We start from the raw sequence: 17,869 nt of genomic DNA, 5'->3' as shown, positions 1-17,869 counted from the left end.
GGGGGGGCGGGCGGACTTGTGTTTGGATGTAACTGCTTCTGAAGCTGACACTTTAATTCTTGATTTTAAAAACTTTATTGTTTAAATACCAATGTTGCCTCTGAGGCAGCCAAAGCTCCACGCCCTCCTTGTTAATTATCAGCTGCTAAACGGCAATTTTCTCATTGGAGATGGTGAGACCTGAGGTCACTGGGGATCAGAAGATTGGTGCTGGGAAAGGAGCTAGAGCTCCCTGCAGCAGTCTCATCAGAGTCCAAAAGAAGACAAACAGGCAAGACACCAACCACCTTGGGTGGGTACGAACTGCACCTCAGCTAAGCACCTGGCATTGTGCTTGAACTGGGGAAAACCACACAAGACACAGTCCTTGTCCTCAAGGAGCTGAGTCTAGCAGGGGAGGACATGGGAGCGCCTGTAATTCAAATTCGTAGCAGTCATACAGCTAGTATGAACTATCACTAGTACAGCAGAGGGAGTTATTCTGCCTCGAATTGGGGTTGGGCGTTGGTAAAATCTAAGCCTCAAAGGATAAGTACAATTCTACCAGAAATTGAAAGGATGAACAAATGGAAGGCCCAAGAGAAGCTATGGAAACATACGCATGCGCTGCAAAGTGGGGAGGCGTCATCTGCTGGTAAGGTGAGTGTGTGTATGTATGGGGGCAGAGGTGGAACGGAAGGTCAAAGCCAGCTTGCTGGAATACTGTGTGTAGGAGTCTGAGCCTTACACTGGAGGGGAGGGGAGGCTACTGAAGGTCTCTAAACACAAGTGGTGTTTGTCGTCCTATCTGACAGAGAACGATGGCCAAGTACCCGAAGATCAGTGCCTGCGAAAAGCAAGTGTTAGCCAGAGAAACAAGGACTCCGTCCTATGGAGCAGCCCCCAAACAGGTGCAGGTTACACGTGGTCCACACCAGCTGGAAAACCCTTGGGACTCCATTGTCAGGGTGCACCGAGATGTGGAACTTTCCTCAATCTCTCAGCAGGGCCTGACAATCGGAAGGAGACTAGGAGTGTGTCCCATCTGTGCATCTCTCTAGAGCCCTTGGCAGGTCATACACTCTGAAAATGTGCCGTGACACTGTGTGCCAGGGGAGCACACCACAGCTGTGTTCAAGCATGTGCAGAAGACGGACTGATGCATTCTGGGAGGCTTTGGAACACACAACTAGGAATGTTACAAGTGCAGGGACCCAAATCTGGAAACCAATAAACAGAGAACTGTAACAAGAGCAATTTTTTTTAATGATAAGTTTTTGTAAAGGGGTAAGCTCCCCATCACTGGACGAATTTAAGCATAGGTTTGATAGATGGGTGGTGGCCGTACCCGGATAATTATCACAGATAAAAACACATATTCCTGAATACCACCTCTGTAGAGTCTTGCACTCAATAACATTACAAAGAGAGGGGCCCAGGAATCTGCATTTTCAAATATTACCCACAGGCAATTCTGACAATTGACTTGGTTTGGGAGCCACTAGGCTAGATGACCATCGGCTGAAAAGACAAACTAAATACAGTAATACCTTGGTTTGCGAGCATAATTTGTTCCAGAAATAAACGACTCATATTGCAAGACATCGCTTATTTACATTAAAATGTATTAGAAATGTTTGCTCGTCTTGCACAACACTCGCAAACCATGTTACTCGCAATCCAAGGTTTTCCTGTACTATTTAAGGTCCCCTTCTAAATGATTCCCTTCTCTTTACCCTCTGGTCTGGACCTCAAAACCTCCCCTCGTGCTCTTTCAGCTCAGATAAACCTCTACCCGGATGTGGAATGATTACTTAGACAGAAGATCTAAGAGAACCTTCTGTGACGATGGAATTTTCCTCTTTGTGCCACCCAATATGGTGGCCACTAGCATATGTGCCTACAGAGGCACGAATTTCTCATTGTATTTATTTAAATTTAAAGAGCCACATGTGGCTAGCTGCTACTGTACTGTATGGGCCAGTAAAACTTCCTGTGAAAGAGAGCTTCCGAATTCACTGTCAAGCAAATTCTGATTCCACTCCCTCCACCACCACCACTCTGGAGATTTAACTCCAGCCTGAAGAGACCCACCTGGTGACAGGGAGATTAAATAGAAAGAAAGAGCAGGAGAGGAGGAGCTCTCTGCCAGGTGTGCAGAGCCAATGGGTAGGTAGAGAGAACAAAGAGCCTGATCAAACTCTCTTTCCTGACGAGTTTGCCCTGTTCTGCCCAAGAAAGCAGTTAACCCCAGCAGCCATCACCAGTCCCGGGGCAGCTCCTTCAGAGCAAGTAGACCTCATTCTCAGGGATAACCTAGAGCAGCCCGCAGTGAACTAAGCTGGAGTCTGAAACCAGGTTTGTACCAGAACGTTTTGGCTGTACTAGGGCATAGAAATCCAAGAGAAAAGAAATGAATCACACCGAAAAAGAAAAAGTTCCACTACTTTTCCAGACCTCAAGAGTTTTCATCAGGAAAATATATCATCTACACACTTCCAAACACAACTGGATTCCTGCCCGGGTACAACACAAAGGCTAAATTCAAACCCAACCAAGGACTCCAGATTAACATGTGTGGTCTTCCAGCCTTGATTTCTGCCTCCCATATTTCGGGGCCCTTTTCCCAGCATCTGCCAAGACATGTGCTCTGAAGCTACCAAAAAGTGTGGTTATCTGAGCTGAGAAACAAGTACTGCCTGGACCTCCTGGGGTACCGAATGAACAACAGATGGACGCAGGGCGAGGCCAGGTGGGGATCAGGAACCACCTGCCCTATTGAAACAGCTCTCACAGTCAAGGGGAGGCCACCAGGCCACCTTCCAGGCATGAGCTGCTGGTGCAGCCTGTCTCTTGGCTGGAGGGCAATGCACAGGATGCTTTGTCAAGGCTCCCTCAGCCCAAGTCATGGACCACTTTCTCTTTGGAAAAGGAGCTAGCCTGCTGCAGAGACACAGTCCCTCAGAGAAGAGGGACCCTGGAAGGTATGAATGGGGGGGGAAGGGTGGAAGAAAGACTACAGATGAAAAGCACTGTGGGCAGAGGAGGGCAACAGCTATCCATCAAACATTAGATACTTTTTCTGAAGTTTACTGGAAGATGTTTTTTGCCCCCTTTGTGCTCTATAAAAAGAAAGAAAAAAAAACATGTTGCAACTTCCTTTGTCACAGCACACGCTCAGGAAAACACAGGCTGGACCCATTGCTTCACTTTCCCATCTGCAGTAACCGTCGGCTCCATCCCAAGCAACTTCTGCTCACCCAGCTCCTGAGAGGCAGGAAGCAAATGGCCACAGCTCAGGGCAGAGGGCCTCCCATCACCCTGCCTGCCACCGACCACTCCTCCCCCTGGGAGGTTAACACATGAAGGATGTGATTCTTCAGAGCAAGAGAGAAGCCCTGCAAGGGCCCAGAGGGGATAAAAATAAACTCTGCCACGGCTTCAGCCTGGCCATTTCCTCCTCATTACCCTCTTCCACCCTGGCTCTCTGTGATGGTCAGGCAACACCCGATCCCAGAATTTCCTCATGCCAGAAAGATCCATGGGAAGACATCCTCTCTTTCCCCCTCAGCCACACAGAAGGGTGAGCACCCAGTGAGGTTCCTCACACAAGCCTCAGAAATCTTGCTGGCAGTGGACCTTTGCACCGTCCCCTAGGTGTGTCACAGGGGTGAATCCATGATGTGTCTCTGCCAGTACCAGGCAAAAGTGATCCCCCCCACTCAGCCCCTCTAGCCTGGAGGGCCCCACCCGTCTCTGCATCCTTTGTGGCCACTCTGTTGCACAACGCCATCACTTTCCCCACCACCACCCTGAGCCTCTTTCTTCCTGTGTAAAAGCAGGAATTGCACCACCAGGCCTACCTGTCAGAGAGATACAGTAAGTCCTCATTCAACGTCGTCGATAGGCTCTGTGACTTGAAGTGAAACCACAACAGATAATGAAACCAATTTTATCATAGGCTAATTGATGCAAACAAGAGTTAAGTTCCTACAGCAGCATCTCATCTCATCAGCATTACAACAAAAAGACCTTGCTCTGAGAATATGTGTGAAAGGGCACAGTCCACATTTAGGGGACAGTCTTTTTTCATTCCTTACACACACATAGGTGTTCACTTCTCTAAACTATTGGGTTGTCGGAAAAGTCCTGACGCATTTTTGCAACGAAAAACAGGAAAAATACGTCATGACTTTTCCGACAACCCAATATTTTACATTCCCAAAGGCAGGGCCTGCATCTTACCATTGTAGGAATTTGCACAAAATAAGAATTCCATAAACATTTGATGATAAAACATAAATTGCTAGGTCGACTAAGTACTGAATTATAATGCAGTCACAGGAGCACTGTAAGAGAGGCAGTACCGCAAGCTATAAGGAGCCCAGGTTGAGAGCTAGTCCATCAGTAACAGCCTCAGGTCTCTGCACCTGCCCATCCTTCTGCCTGCTGTCCTTTCCCCTCCAAATCATCCCAAGGCTCACTCAGATGTCACCTGTGCAGTGAAGCCCTGCCTGAACCCCTATTTAAATTTTTGACACCACACACATACTCCCAGCATTCCAGGGCCTCCTCCCCTAATTTATCTTCTTTAGACCTGTCACCATCCAATCAGCTGTGTCACTTCGTTGATTCTGTTTTGTCTGTCTCCCCCTGCTAGAATGCAAGCTCTATGCTGGCAGGAGTTTGTTTTGTTTTTCTCGTCAGTTTTGTACAGTGATGTATCTCCAGGGCCTAAGATAATACTTAGCACTTAGTAGGTGCTTAGTAAATAATTGGTAATAAGTGAATTATTCTAAACATATGTGAACATGTTTTCTCTTCTGTAAAATGAGGACTTTTACTCGGCAGTGTTATTAAGGATTAACAAGGGTATAAGTAAGACACATAACACAATGCCTGTGATACACAGTATCTGCTCAATAAAGGCTTAATCTGGGAAACCTTCACAGTGCTGCTAAACTTCCAACAGTGATCTGAATGAGACAGAAGATAGAAGATTTTGACTTGTATCAAAGTCAATCTGCTGCTCTCATCTATCCTTTGGGAGGCTGCAAAAATCATTCTTGGCTCTGCTAATTAATTTTCTTTAGTAAATTGCTTTGGATCTCAGAGGGATAGAAGGCACCCTAAGGCAAATCCAGCTTAGAAAGGCAGGGGTCTAGTGTAAACTGCTAGAAATCAACCCTCATTGTTTGAAATTCCTCTCACCTCATAAAGCAGAGACATTAAAGGAGTCTATACCCAAGGGGATGGCCCTGACTAGTCACCCATTCTAGGTTAATCCTGCCATCTGGGCCTCCTGATGGCCAGTCAGCAGGGAAGACAGGAGGCAGGCATGGAGGAGAATACATGTTTGTAAATATTGGTTAAATGGCTGAATGAATAAATATACTACAGCCGGGAGGAGGATGAAAGAACACTGGCCGGCAGACAGGACAGAAAGGATAGCTCTCAGCCCCCAGGCTCCCTAGAACCCAGCTAGCTCCCTGGAACCTGGGCTGGCCACCTCTTTCCCAGCACTGGGTTGCTTTCCCCACAGTGGGGTTGCAACAAGAGTAAATGAAAAAAGCCCTTCAATGCGAGTCCTTCCAGATCAAGACTGAGCCCTTTGATTTACAAATGAGGAAACTGAGGAGGCCCAAATAGGCTCTGGACTTGCTGAGGACCACAGAGCCAGGTCTCACAGATACCACCAGTCCAGTTCTGTTTCCCCTGGAAACCTGTGGCATGGAGTTAAGTAGCCCCACAAGGTTCAAACCTCTGACCTCAGTCCCAGCAACCTGGTGTGCAATGCTGGGCCTCTTGCAACACATCAGACCAAGGCCAGCAGACAGATCACCTTGGACTGCATCTTGCGTCTGTGCTGTGTCTGGAGCTAACCAGAGCTGTGGGAAAGCTGGCAAGTTCCACGTCTGTCCCTCTCTCAGTCAAAGTTTTCCCAGAGGCAGAGGGTCATCTCCATAGCAGAAAAGGAAAAGGAGGGGTTCTAGAACAGGGAGGAGGGGGAGGAAGAGGAGGAGAGGCATCAGGGGGAAAGGGTGGTTTAGGGCCCTTACAAGAAGGAGAACTCCATTAGCAGAAACAGAAGGTGCCAGCTTGAGTCAGCAGATCGGAGTGGGTGGAGTAAATAAATGCCCAGAAGACTCTTCTGAGAATGACTTTTTGGCAGACAGGAGGAAAAACAGGGACAGACACTTAGGGACCTTCATATACATCTGGCTCAGTCACAGAGAGTCCAGCCCAATATTGTCCTTCTCCCAGAACCGTCCCCTCAGCCCTGAGGGTCACTGCTAGTACCTTAAATTGATGGCGGTAGCATCACTATCAGTTATCACACCTTTATTAGGCAGCTGGGTATAATGCACGATGCCTCAGTACTTGGAATTTTTTTTAATGATGGCACATGGTAGCTACATAGAAATGAGAGGATACGCAAGTAATGAAGATATGGGTCTTCAAGGAACTCAGAATCCATTATCTAGAAGAGCACCTTGCACATGGAGAAAGACATTTAAAATGTGGAATAAAAGGTAAGAGTGTCTTGGCAAGTTTGACAGGGAGGGATGGTGGAGACCGGCTTCGGGTGGCAAAGGCTTCAGGAAAGTAGCAGCACTGTGCAGGGCAGAACAGGTAGGTAGAGACGGGGGTGGGGCGGAGGGGCACAGAAGCTGCAGATGGGACACCTACCACTGCAAAGTCAAGGGCGGGGCGGGGAAGCAGAGTCCTGCTAAGGGAACGGCATAGATAAGCCAGGTGAGCTGAAACATAGCATGCACCGTGGGGGACAACACGATCCATCAGGGTCAAAGCAGGCAAGGATTTGGAAGTCTCCTGTATTCTGCAGGCAAAGGGAACCCACTGAAGGGCTTAAGCTGGGAAGCTGCATGATCAGAGCTGGGCTTTAGGCAAACTAATCCACCCTCACACCAAGGAAATGAGGACCAAGAGCTTTCCTCCCATGGCTGAGGGTCTCAGAGTCAGCCCTGTGTTTCTACTGCCCATCCCGCCCCCACCACCACCACTATTCTCTATTCCTTCTTTCTCTAATTATACCTCAACCCCAATTTTATGCTCTTTTGAAAAAAAATCTAAGGCAACGTAACCAAAACGATTCCGTGAAATCAGGAGACCCATTCAAGGGGCACTCACGCCCCTCTCCCTCCTGCCTAAGAGCACAGGTGGCGACAACACTGCCAAGTGTAGAGGACACCAAGGGTATGAAGTCCCTGAGAATCCCACACAGGCTCCAGTGGGAAGAGTATGAAGAGTGCGAGCCTGGCAGCCAGAGGGAATGGCAAAACTCAGCATTTCTATAAATATGAGCATTTACAAAGCTCACTTCGTCCCCATGGCCTCTGCCTTTTGGAGATCTGGGTGCCTGTGAGGGCAGGCAGGACGAAAGGCACGAGATGACCCCTTGCTGTCCTCACCAACACAGCCGAGCGCCAAGCTCCAAGGCTCTTCTCAGTCCACCTGCATTCCTAGAGTGCTCGAAGTTCCACATGGGGCCTCGGCCGCCCAGGGCGATCCCTCTCCCTCCTCAGCCCCCAGACCCCGGCTCTGCACAAGTCAGGCATGCCAAGCAAGCTGCAGATTCTTTCCTTAAGAGAGGCTTCCCTTCCTGGCTTCTCTAAAGCCTGACCTTTAGCGTCCTACCAGCCTTCCTCTAAGAATGACAGAAGCCAAGAAGGGGGCCCAGGGTGTGGAAGAGCATGGCTACCCAAGGACAGGGGCTCCTTCTGTCAGAGTTAAAAATAAACTCTTAGTAATTTACACCCAGCTCCTCCCCTACACGGGCTAATGGGCTTTGGCAAATAAATCTCTCCCTGTGGAGGAAAGAAGGCCTCAGGGGGGACGGGAGGAGGCAGACAGGGAGACATGGTTTGCATGTGTAAATCTAGGTGACGGCAGAGGACCCCCAATCCCCCCAACCAAGTCCTACCTGGGCTCCTATCCTTCTCCCATATACCCCTTGTCTCAAAGAAGCCCTCATCCCAGAAAACAGACACCTGTGCCATGGTCAGTACTAACACCTGTCCAAGGAGTAGAAAAATCAGAAAGAAAAGAATGCCCAGAAACGAAATACTCTGCCCAGAATCCATCAGTTGAACAGGTGTCCCAGCTACCTGAGCCCCTTTCCTCACCTCCTTCTACAGGTTCCCAGGATCCATGGGTGGCAAGGGAAGAGGTGATCTCGATGGACCTCAATGGACACTGATTACCAATGCCCCTGCCCCCCACAGTCAGGAGGTAAAAGAAACCCATGCTAGGGCCGGCCGAGTGGCTCAGCTGGTTAAGAGCTCACTCAAGAGTTTGAGCTCTGAGCAACAGCGGCCCGAGCTGCACTACCAACAGGTGGCAGGATGGCTCAGCTAAAAAAAATAAAGAAAAAGAAAGAAAGAAAGAAAGAAAGAAACCCATGCTCTCTGTGACACCCTACAGGTGTCTGAGCTGGGAGGGCCAGAGGAGCCGTGGCCTGATTTATGAAGGAGGTCTGAGAGCCAGGGCCCAGTTATTCCCCAGTTATTCTTGGAAGCCAAGGAGATGAGGTCACATTTGTGAATGTGAATGTGGTAACCTGAAGCCCCATGCTGCGGGAGGTTGAGAGCATTGCTTAGCAACAAGGCAGGAGTCCTAGAGCAGGTAGCATGCTCAGTCACAGGGCAGTCAGGGTGAGGGCCTGGGACAGGCAGGCAGGCTTTCCTCCTCATCCCCACAAACCTTCTGGCAGAGAGGCCTGCTTGCAGGTGGAGCTTGGAGAAAGCCAGAGCTGGACGCAGACACAGAGGAAAGTCTGATGACTGATGAACTTGTTCGCCCTCCTCCCTGTCTCACCCTTCCCCTAGTGGGGAACAGGCAAGGCAGCTCCCCAGAGCCCTTGTGCACATACAGCTTGCTACCTGGACAAGCACCAGCCAAAGCTCACTCCCAGCATGTACAAAGCATGCTGGTCCAAAACCACCTACCAAGCTCAGGCTGGAAGCGAAGGGGCAAATGGGAAGGGCACATGTGAAAAGAGAGGAGTTCAGCAGAGTGGCAGGAAGATCTGGGACAGATACCAGGGCCTGGCACTGAGGGGAGACTGCGGCAGGGACAGGTTTATTTTTAGTTGTTGGGACAGAGGGGCTGAGTAACAGTCTAGGCCCTGGGGAGGAGACCGGGTTGCAAATGCCTAGGGTGGGCTGGCAGCCTTGTAGCAATACGGATCATCAAAATGGCAGCAAAGTGACCAACTCAAGCACCTGCCTGGGGAGGGGCTGGGGGAAAGGAGACCCCAGGAACATGAATGTGGAGGAGCTGGCAGGAGGATGGTCTCTTAGGCCCCTCCCCTACCCAGGACTGGAGAGATTTCATCTTTGCTTCAGGTTCAAAATAAGAGTCTTCACAGAGTTAGGCCAAACTAGAGAAGGCATGGACAGAATGGCTCCCTCTGTCCCCTCATCTCTGAGGCAGGAAAAGACTTCCAACAGTGGCCACGAAGCTTCTGCCTTTGGTCGCTGCTCTTCACCTCCCAGACAAGGCCCGGAGAATCAATGGCCATGGAGATGCTGGAAATGTCCCTTAAGAGTATGATGCCCTTTCTTATGACCCTTTGGGGCAGCTCAGGTTCCTAGCAGAATAAACACACAGCCTGGATGGTCTTGGAGGGAACATCAGTTACAGACAGAGATTGACCTTGAGGCCACGTCCCAGCCTGTACCACCTGCCAGATGGCACTCAAAGGTGTTTACTGGATTAGAGAATAAAGACCCCAAGAACTCTACACTGCCAGAGGCTGAGCACAACCTTATCCCCCTTTCCACTGTGTCTCTTCCTCCTCCAACCAAATCTGATGGCCTGGCACACAGGACCCCACAGTCCAAAGCTCCGGGGCTGAAATTACTGCTTTAGCCTTGAATAGGCAGGAAGAGAAAAGAGAAGAGACATCACCAGGCAGGCCCCTGTCCTCTTGCTTTTGCAGACCCTTTACCCAGTCCGGCAGTAAAAAGTGGTAAGTGCGTGTAAATCATAATTTCCCCATCAGCTCTGGGAATCAGTTTCCAACTATCACCTCACAACAGCCCCTGCTCCATACCCTGTCGCTGAGTGAAACAGAAGACATGCATTTGGATGGACAGAGCCACACACCAAAGCGAAGCCTGGGAGGTGGCAGCCCTCCCTCCACCAGGTGCCCCTGGATAGGGCACGGCCTGCATCATCAACCACAAGGGCCATGTTCAGCCCTACAGCTTCAAATGGGAAGAGTTTTGGATGGAAGACAAAGTATTCCCCATCTCTCTACCTGAGCAACCACTGCACTTAGATTCTTCTGATTTCAAGGAAAAAGTAGAGTCACACCCCATGGAATTTTACAGCCTGTCCTCTCTGCTAACTGAAACACAAGTCTTCACACAAGAGAAGGAGCAGCTAGTTATTAAGTAACTGGACACAGGCTTCCCTAGAGCCCAGAATTAAGCTTATCAAAAAGGCACGCACGCTGGCCCAGGTACTGCTGATGGCCAGTCATGGAGCAAGTCGGCGAGCTATCCTGCCGGCTCTCGGGCGCTTGCTTCCAGCACAGCCTTCCACTGTTGCACATGCCACTGCTCAAGAAGCCACGGGTGGCCTGACCCTCTGGTGTATGCAGTGAGGCCTGGAAAGTTTAACTGACCTACTCAAGGTCACACAACTAGCTAGCAGGGCACAAAGACTAGACCTTTGTGTCTCTTCCTAATCTAGCACATAACCCATAGTAACGGGCTCATCTCCAGATATTTCTATCCATACATATCTTATAATACAAAGTATCAGTATTCCCCTAAAGACTAGAAGAGGCAGAAAATACGATTTGGGTTACCAACCTTGTGGACATCAAGCTGCCCAGTGGTGTGGCCCCTTCTCTTGGCCAGTGTCCCCATTTATAAGGTGACCTATGTAGAAAGATCCTAGTGGTCAGTGAGTGGAGCTGAGTTTTGCAGCACTGCCAGGTCTACAGTCTGGTACTACTACCTCTGCCAAGCAGAAAGCCAAAGGAACCCAGACCAAGAGGGGGTCCCAGGGAGGCAGGTGCCAAGACATGGCTCTGATGCGGACACCAGATAAGGCCTGGTACGAGTATGTACCACTCAACCATTCTGGACTGGCCCAGCCTTTTCCTTGATGAGATGGAAGGTGTCAAGAAAGATGACAGGGCAGTGCTGTCAGCTCTAAGGTGGTTCAAGGTGTGGGTCCCTTTACCCCGGGGCCCTGCAAACTCAAGAACAACTGCCCTGCCCACCTACCTCCCTCTGGGACACCGAAGCACCTGGAAAGAAAGACGAATGCAGTACACGGAGGGGGAAAGGGAGCCCACATGACCCTTGGAAGGGGCTGAAGCAGAGGCGAGGAAGAAGGAAAGTAGGAATCCTGTGCCACAGACATCAAGCCACCAGGGAGAATCCTGGATCAGAACACAGCAGGGCCACCCGGGAATTGTTAAAGGACTCAGAAGCAAACACTGAGTGCCCTGTCCTTCCCTGCTGTGGCTGACACTTCTCCTGGCAGACTCCACAGCGAGACAGGAGCTTTAGCCCCTCCCACTACCCCAGGATCCGGCCAGGGATCAAGTCTGCCTCCAGCAGTCCTGAAGCTTGGCTCCTCTAGGCCTGCCCTGAATCCCCTGCACCTGCTACTTAAGTAAAACCATCAACTGACCATGGCCCAACTTCTCAGATCCCAAGCAGTTGAAACACCATAGACTGGATACCAAAACCTTCACCTTCCTGAAAAGGAGGCCCTTTATTTCCCAGACACCCACCAATATCTAGGCCGGAAGCCTTGGGCCGCTTTTCTCCACCCCCTGCCTTCTGTAAGCCACTGATCCCAGATCTTAGCTGGAGATTATGTTCAAGCTCTGTCAAAGCCCAGAATTCACAAGTGAAAAAGGACCATGAGCCAGGCCTGCTTTGATCCTTCCTCAGTGGATGCCAAGAGCCATACTGCAATAGACACGGGCCAGGGCCCCAAGAGAAGGACAGCGTCTCTGAAACCTTCCCTCAAAGAACCACAGGCCCCAACCTCAGCGACTCGTAACCTTTCTTTAAAACATCCTGTTAGCTTACTTCATGCCCCTTAAACACTTTAAAACTTGCTCAGGGCCCAGCAATGAGCTGTCCTCAGCTCCTCTGGCCCTCACAGGTTTCCATTTCAAAGCTCCTCTATTCCCAACCATACGATTTAACCCCTAGACCAGCCAAGTCCTGTGGAACTTTCTACAAGGATGAAAACATTCTTCTGCACTGCTCAATTCCGTAGCCATTCGCCACACACAGCCACTGAACACTCCAAATGTGGCTAGCAACTGATTTTTCAAATTTATTCAGCTTAATTTAATTAATTTAAATTTAAACAGCCATGCGTGGCTACAGGGTACCACATTGGACAGTGCAGCCTAGACTACATGTTAATTTCACCTCCCCAAATCAAGTTCTTGACTCCTACACACACACACACACACACAAAGCCCACTTTATGTGTCTGTGTCCTCCATACAACTAAACATACGGTAGGATGCTCAACCATAGTGGATATAAAAGAGGCTGGTTTGGTCAATGAGACTTTCCTCACTTTGTGATTCCAATCCAGCAAACCCCAATTGGGAACACTGCCCGTCACCCAGCCAGACTACCGGTCTTGCTCCTGACAGGTACACAGCATCAGGTGTGCTGGATAGGATGTTGCCTGTGCTGTGGGGATGTGGGAGCTCTGGTGTGCCCTTTAACAGTGTCCAGACCAACCATGGGGAGGTTCAGCAATTCTTCAGAACACCAAAAAAAGCCATATCACAGTGACAATAAGTGACCGGGGGACAGAAGACTGCTGGAGAAAGGAAGAAGTAACCACGGGACCATGTTTCTCTAATCCATGCAATAGAAAGATATACAGAGATAAGTTATGACAACATTCTATATTTTATAAAGCAATAACATGCTTCACCTAGTAAGAGTCACACAGTAGAGAGGGACAACAATACCAGCTTTAATTAAATTTGTTCAGCTAATACCTAAGAGTCACCATGACACAGTGAGGCAGGAAGCAGCTAAGGAACCCCATGGGGAATGCGACCAATTCCCACAGAAGTGGGTTGAGACTAGGTGTCCCTATCAAATAGTTAATAGAATTCCCATATTCTTGTACAAAAAAATAATAACAAATAAGATTTCTATCGAGCACTGCTAAAAGGGGGAGGGGTGCTAAAAAAGCTTGTTTACCAAAGATTCAAAACTCATGGGGCTACTGCTGAGCTGGTTTATAAATTGCCCCTCCAAACTTCAGCGATTATTTCTGGGGAGGTGATAAATACCTGCCTAGCACCCCCTCAACCACAGTCAAGGAGGGCCTCGGGTAAGAGTGAAGTTCCTCCGGCTTGAGGGACTGGAACAGCCGCCAGTCCCAAGTCCTAGCCTACTGATGTTGCTGCAGTTATAAAGTGGGAAGAGGCCTGATACTCGGACTCAAGCATCCTGGGTTCTAATCCTGGCTCTGCCAAGTGCATGGCTGTATTACCTCAAGCAAGTCTATCCTGGACCTCACTTTTCTTATCTGCAAAATGAGGGGGTTAGAGGAGATGACCTTAAAGCCTCTTCTGACACTGACTGAAGTACGAGTATGACTCAAAACTCAGCAAAAGCACCCAGAAGAGATGGTGAGGTGAGGTCACAGCACTCACCAAAAGCATTTAAATGTTAGATCTCTCAGGTGGAAGTAGAGAGGCAGCAAGGCAAGCTGAGACTATTTTTTTAAGCACTGATTTCACTTAATAGGGCTAAAAGGTCACAGACCACAGATAGGGAGCAGGGCATCTGGGCAGTCACCACCTCCCATCGACTCTCAGAGCTGTGAAGCAGCAGAGGCCTTGCTGCCGCCCTGCAGCTCCGCTCAGTGCCGCAAACCCCCGGGAATGGCCTGACACACTGTGCAGAGGTCCTCCCTTGTTCTTCAAGCCCTTTCCAGTTGGGGCAATCCCTCCTGCCCCCCCACCCATCTTCCTCCCTTATTTTATAATCAAAACACTCCTGGTTTTGAAAATCACTTCACTAATCAGCACCTAAGGTTAAGTTAATCAAGAGTCAAGATCTAGAAATCTCTTTGGTGCATGCCTAGAACAGGATTCTTTGAACCAAGTTCCCCCCTACAACTGTAATTATGTCTTAGCCAATATTTGGATATGAAGTGCTGTTGACACTGCTGTCAGTCTCTGAATGCCTCATCCCTTCTTTCTTCCTCTATTATTAAGTTTTTATACAAAGATGTGGGGGAAATCTATAAAAGTTGAGTCAACTTATAAGATCTGGGAGCAGGCTGCCTATCAAAACAGATTCTGACTTCAGTCTTCACCCACTAACTGGAGAAGGATAAACTACGAGCGTTATTTAAAACGCTGCTGGATTTTCCCTTTCAGAACTCAAAAGGGGGAACTATCCAAATCTCCTATTAATTACAACAGAAATCTGCATTGCCACACAAAAACATCTTAGAGGGTGGTTTTGGTGTCTATGAAATAAATTAAGAAGTTGAGAGCTTCTGTTCTGAAGTCTTTACACACTATTCCAACTCTCCAAGAAAATGAGTAGCCAGTGTCCCCAAATTGCTGATGGGTGAAGGCGAATAGCGTCTCAGAGAGGACAGAAAATTCTCCTGGAAAGAAATGTCTGTCACTTCCTCAATGATACAGGTTAACTGTGGTCAAGCAGTATTCTCTCAACTCCACTCCCCAAGGTCAGAGCCACGGTCGAACTACTCCCACTCCCTGCCCCTAGTTGTAAGTACAGAAAAAGTGGTCCAAGGCACAAAAAGTATTAAAGTGTTCAAGGTACTGATATATTCCTTCTCCAATAGTCAAACACTAAACACCAACCAAAACCCCATAGCAACACCATAAAGTAGAAACCATAGAAATCTGACAGTGTTGGAACTAGTTGAAAGCTCTCTCCAAAAAGGTTGGATGAAAGCAGCAAGAAAATAATTTTAGAGGTCTTAAAATCTAGAAATTGGACATGCTTATCCTCTATAACCCTGAAGTATGTTCCAGAGTTTTATTACAGCTAATTACATATTCCAAACGTCCCACCCATAACACATATCTGAGTTTTGTATTAATAGCTGAAATACAGCTAGCCCTGCAGGTTGAGGGGGAAGAGAGAAATACAACACAGGAAGTAATTTTCTCCTCCAATCATTAAGATACCCCAAGGGAAATAGGCCTGATGTACCACCTTTAGAGATATGGTTTAATCCGTAAATCCTCCCAGAGAGAAACATCTTGAGTGCTTCTGAACACTGGCTACCACTGCACTGGGGACCCACTCATCTCATCAACCTCCAAGTCTATTCTGTTTAACTTCTGAAGTAGCTATTCTCACTGAAATTCCCATTCTCCCCCTACCAAACCCTCTCAAAAAAAAAAAAAAAGAGGTTGGGCTTCCCCAACTCAAGGGCAACGCTCCCTCCCACTGTCCAACAATGGTCCATGTCCAGGACTCAAGCGGCCACCCACCTCTGATCGGAGGAATCAGTACCGGCCCGTGTGTGGTTTCCAGACCGGGTTTACAATGATCATTGGAGCTATGGAAACAGCAGACGCCGTGCGGGAGCCTGCTGGCCTCCCATCTGGAGCCTCACAAGCACTTAAGGTAGGAGGGCGCCTGCTCTCGAATCAAAACAATCCCTCCTTCCCCCGGGGGGCGGCGGCCGGGCGGAATCCCCAGCCTTGCACCTACCTCCCGGGCCGGCACGACGCAAGGCGGCACGGCCGCAACTCGCGAGGCCCAGGGAAGTGAAATCACACATTCCGGCTCCCAAATAAGGAGCGAGGCTAAATAAACTCTGAGATCCGACTTCTCAAAACCAACCGACCAACCAGCTCAATGAGTAATGGGCCTTTTGTGCCCGCAGAAAGAAAGGAAGGAGGGAGCAGAGGACAGGGAACCACAAACCCCGAAAATCACTTCCTCGAGACGCGGTGAAATTAGCAGAAGTGGTCTCGAAGCCAACCGTTCCAACTCGGCTGGATTTGGCTCAAACCCCAAAATGGCAGAGTCCTCAAGAGTCCTCTCGAGCCCTCGCCGCTCACACCCCGAGGTGACCGGAAACGCGGTCCCGGTGGCGTGGTCGGCTGGGCCCTGACCTTCCCGCGGCCCCCGCCCCTGCCGCGCACTTGGCACCCTCGGCGCCGGGACCCACCGCCCCGCAGCGGCCCGGACGCCCCGTCCCAGGAAAAGAAAGGGTCGGCGCGGTCACGCGGAGCGGCCGTGCGCTCCGGCCGCCCCAGGGCGCTGGGGGTCGCCCCTAGGAGCCCCCCTCTGCCCGTCCTCCCTTTCCCCTGGCCCCCCAAACCTACTTTTAGGGCGAATTTCTCCTGGGTCCTCTTGTTGAAGATCTGTAAAACTTTCCCGTTGATGCCCAGCCCCAGGACCTGGGTGGTGACCTTGTAGTCGTCGATGATGGCGTTCTTCTTGATCTGCAGGCTCGACCTGACGTGGAACTGGGGAAACTGCTGCGGGATCTGCGTCGGCAGCTGGGCCGGGGCGGGGGGCTGCGGCGGCGGCGGCGGCGGCGGGTTGGGGAACAGCACCGGCGGGGTCTGGCCCTGGGAGTTGGACAGCATGGTGCCGGGAGACGCGGGAGCAGAGGCGGGAGGGCCCGCAGCCGCTCCCTCCTCGGGCTCCGGACGGGGTCCCCGCCACCCCCCGCCCGGCGGCGAAGTTTGCTCCGGGCTGGGGCCGGCTTCCCCGGCCCGGCCCGGCTCCAGGCTCGGCGGGTCGCGGGGCTCCGTGGGTCCCGCCGTGCGCCGCTGGCGCCCACCCGCCCTATTCCCTCCCGCCCACCCTCCCCCCGGGGGCTTGACGCTAGGAGGAACGCGGGACGGCAGGGGCCCAGCCCGGGGGGAAGCGGCCGCGCGACAAAGTACCCAGCCCCGGGGCCGGCGGCCGCGTCACAGCCTCGTCTGCGTCCGGGGCCGGTCCTTAAAGGGGAGGGTCGGAGGGGGCAGGGCTTGGGGAGGCGGGGCCGGGCCGGGGAGGTGTGGGCGTGGGGGTGGGGCTGGCCTTAAAGGGGAGGACGCGAGGCATCCGGAGCGTAGAGGGCCGGGCTGGGGTCTGGGGGACAGGGATTGGGGACCGTGAAATCCTAATTCTTAATTAATCAGGGCCACGCAAAGAGAAGGCGGAGGCGTATGGAAGTAGATGCATAATTTAGATAGAAAGTCCACTTTTTTATCCAGCTGTCTGGCTCTTAGCAGCAGCCAATTGGAAGAGAAGGTGTATTTTGAGGGAAAGGGGTGACTAGGGAGTATGGGCTGAATGAGACCTCAGGGGTGAGCTGAAGCTAGAGTCCATCCTAGGAATAGGTGTGAGGCAAATATTAAATATTTTCTTAAGTTGAACATTTTCCTCTGAGTTTTGTATTTCTTTTCTCATAAATTTATTGTTTTCAGTGAAGACTTATATGTAACTATGAAGAATTTTGTAATCAATAGCTCTGAACATTTTTTTTTTCACGTAAACTAGCTTTTAAAAACAGGACACGGGGTGGGAAGAGGATGGATTGACACTCAGACTTCCTGAATTCGTGAGCTTTTACCAACTTGCTGGCTGTGTGACCCTGAGCAAGCCCTCTGTGGGAAGAATAGCAAGCAGTACGTTTCATGGCGTTGTGGACAGCGTTCACAAGACTATGTAACAAACGGGAAGGTCTGGTGGATAGGTTCTGATTGCCAATGTAGAGAACCTAGATCCTGAATCTACAGTCATGAGGAGAAGTGGGAATTTTTTAAGAAGCAGAGTTCTAGTCCATGTTAGCCCCATGTCTCCAAGGAAGACCAAAGATGTAGGCGGACCTATAGTGTAACCCACATCAGGAGAGGAGGCGG

At 50.3% G+C, this 17,869-nt stretch overlaps 1 protein-coding gene across 2 annotated transcripts in view; it reads right to left on the bottom strand.

Moving 5' to 3' along the window:
* The window catches only part of MAPKAPK2 (MAPK activated protein kinase 2), a 51,730-nt gene extending 34,911 nt beyond the window's left edge, over positions 1–16,819 (bottom strand). The window contains exon 1 of one of the 2 annotated variants that reach the window (XM_019629169.1): positions 16,340–16,819. In XM_019629169.1, the coding sequence (XP_019484714.1) occupies positions 16,340–16,606 (267 nt within the window). In that variant the 5' untranslated portion in view covers positions 16,607–16,819. The remainder of the gene's footprint in view (positions 1–16,339) is intronic. The other variant, XM_019629170.1, reaches the window with a different exon arrangement.
* Between the last annotated feature and the right edge of the window lie 1,050 nt (positions 16,820–17,869).

The sequence above is a fragment of the Hipposideros armiger genome, unplaced genomic scaffold (assembly GCF_001890085.2).
Source record: "Hipposideros armiger isolate ML-2016 unplaced genomic scaffold, ASM189008v1 scaffold_826, whole genome shotgun sequence".
In the NCBI taxonomy this organism is placed as follows: Eukaryota; Metazoa; Chordata; class Mammalia; order Chiroptera; family Hipposideridae; genus Hipposideros; species Hipposideros armiger.
The sequence above is the reverse complement of the archived record's forward strand: the minus strand, read 5'-3'. Positions and strand labels throughout refer to the sequence as shown.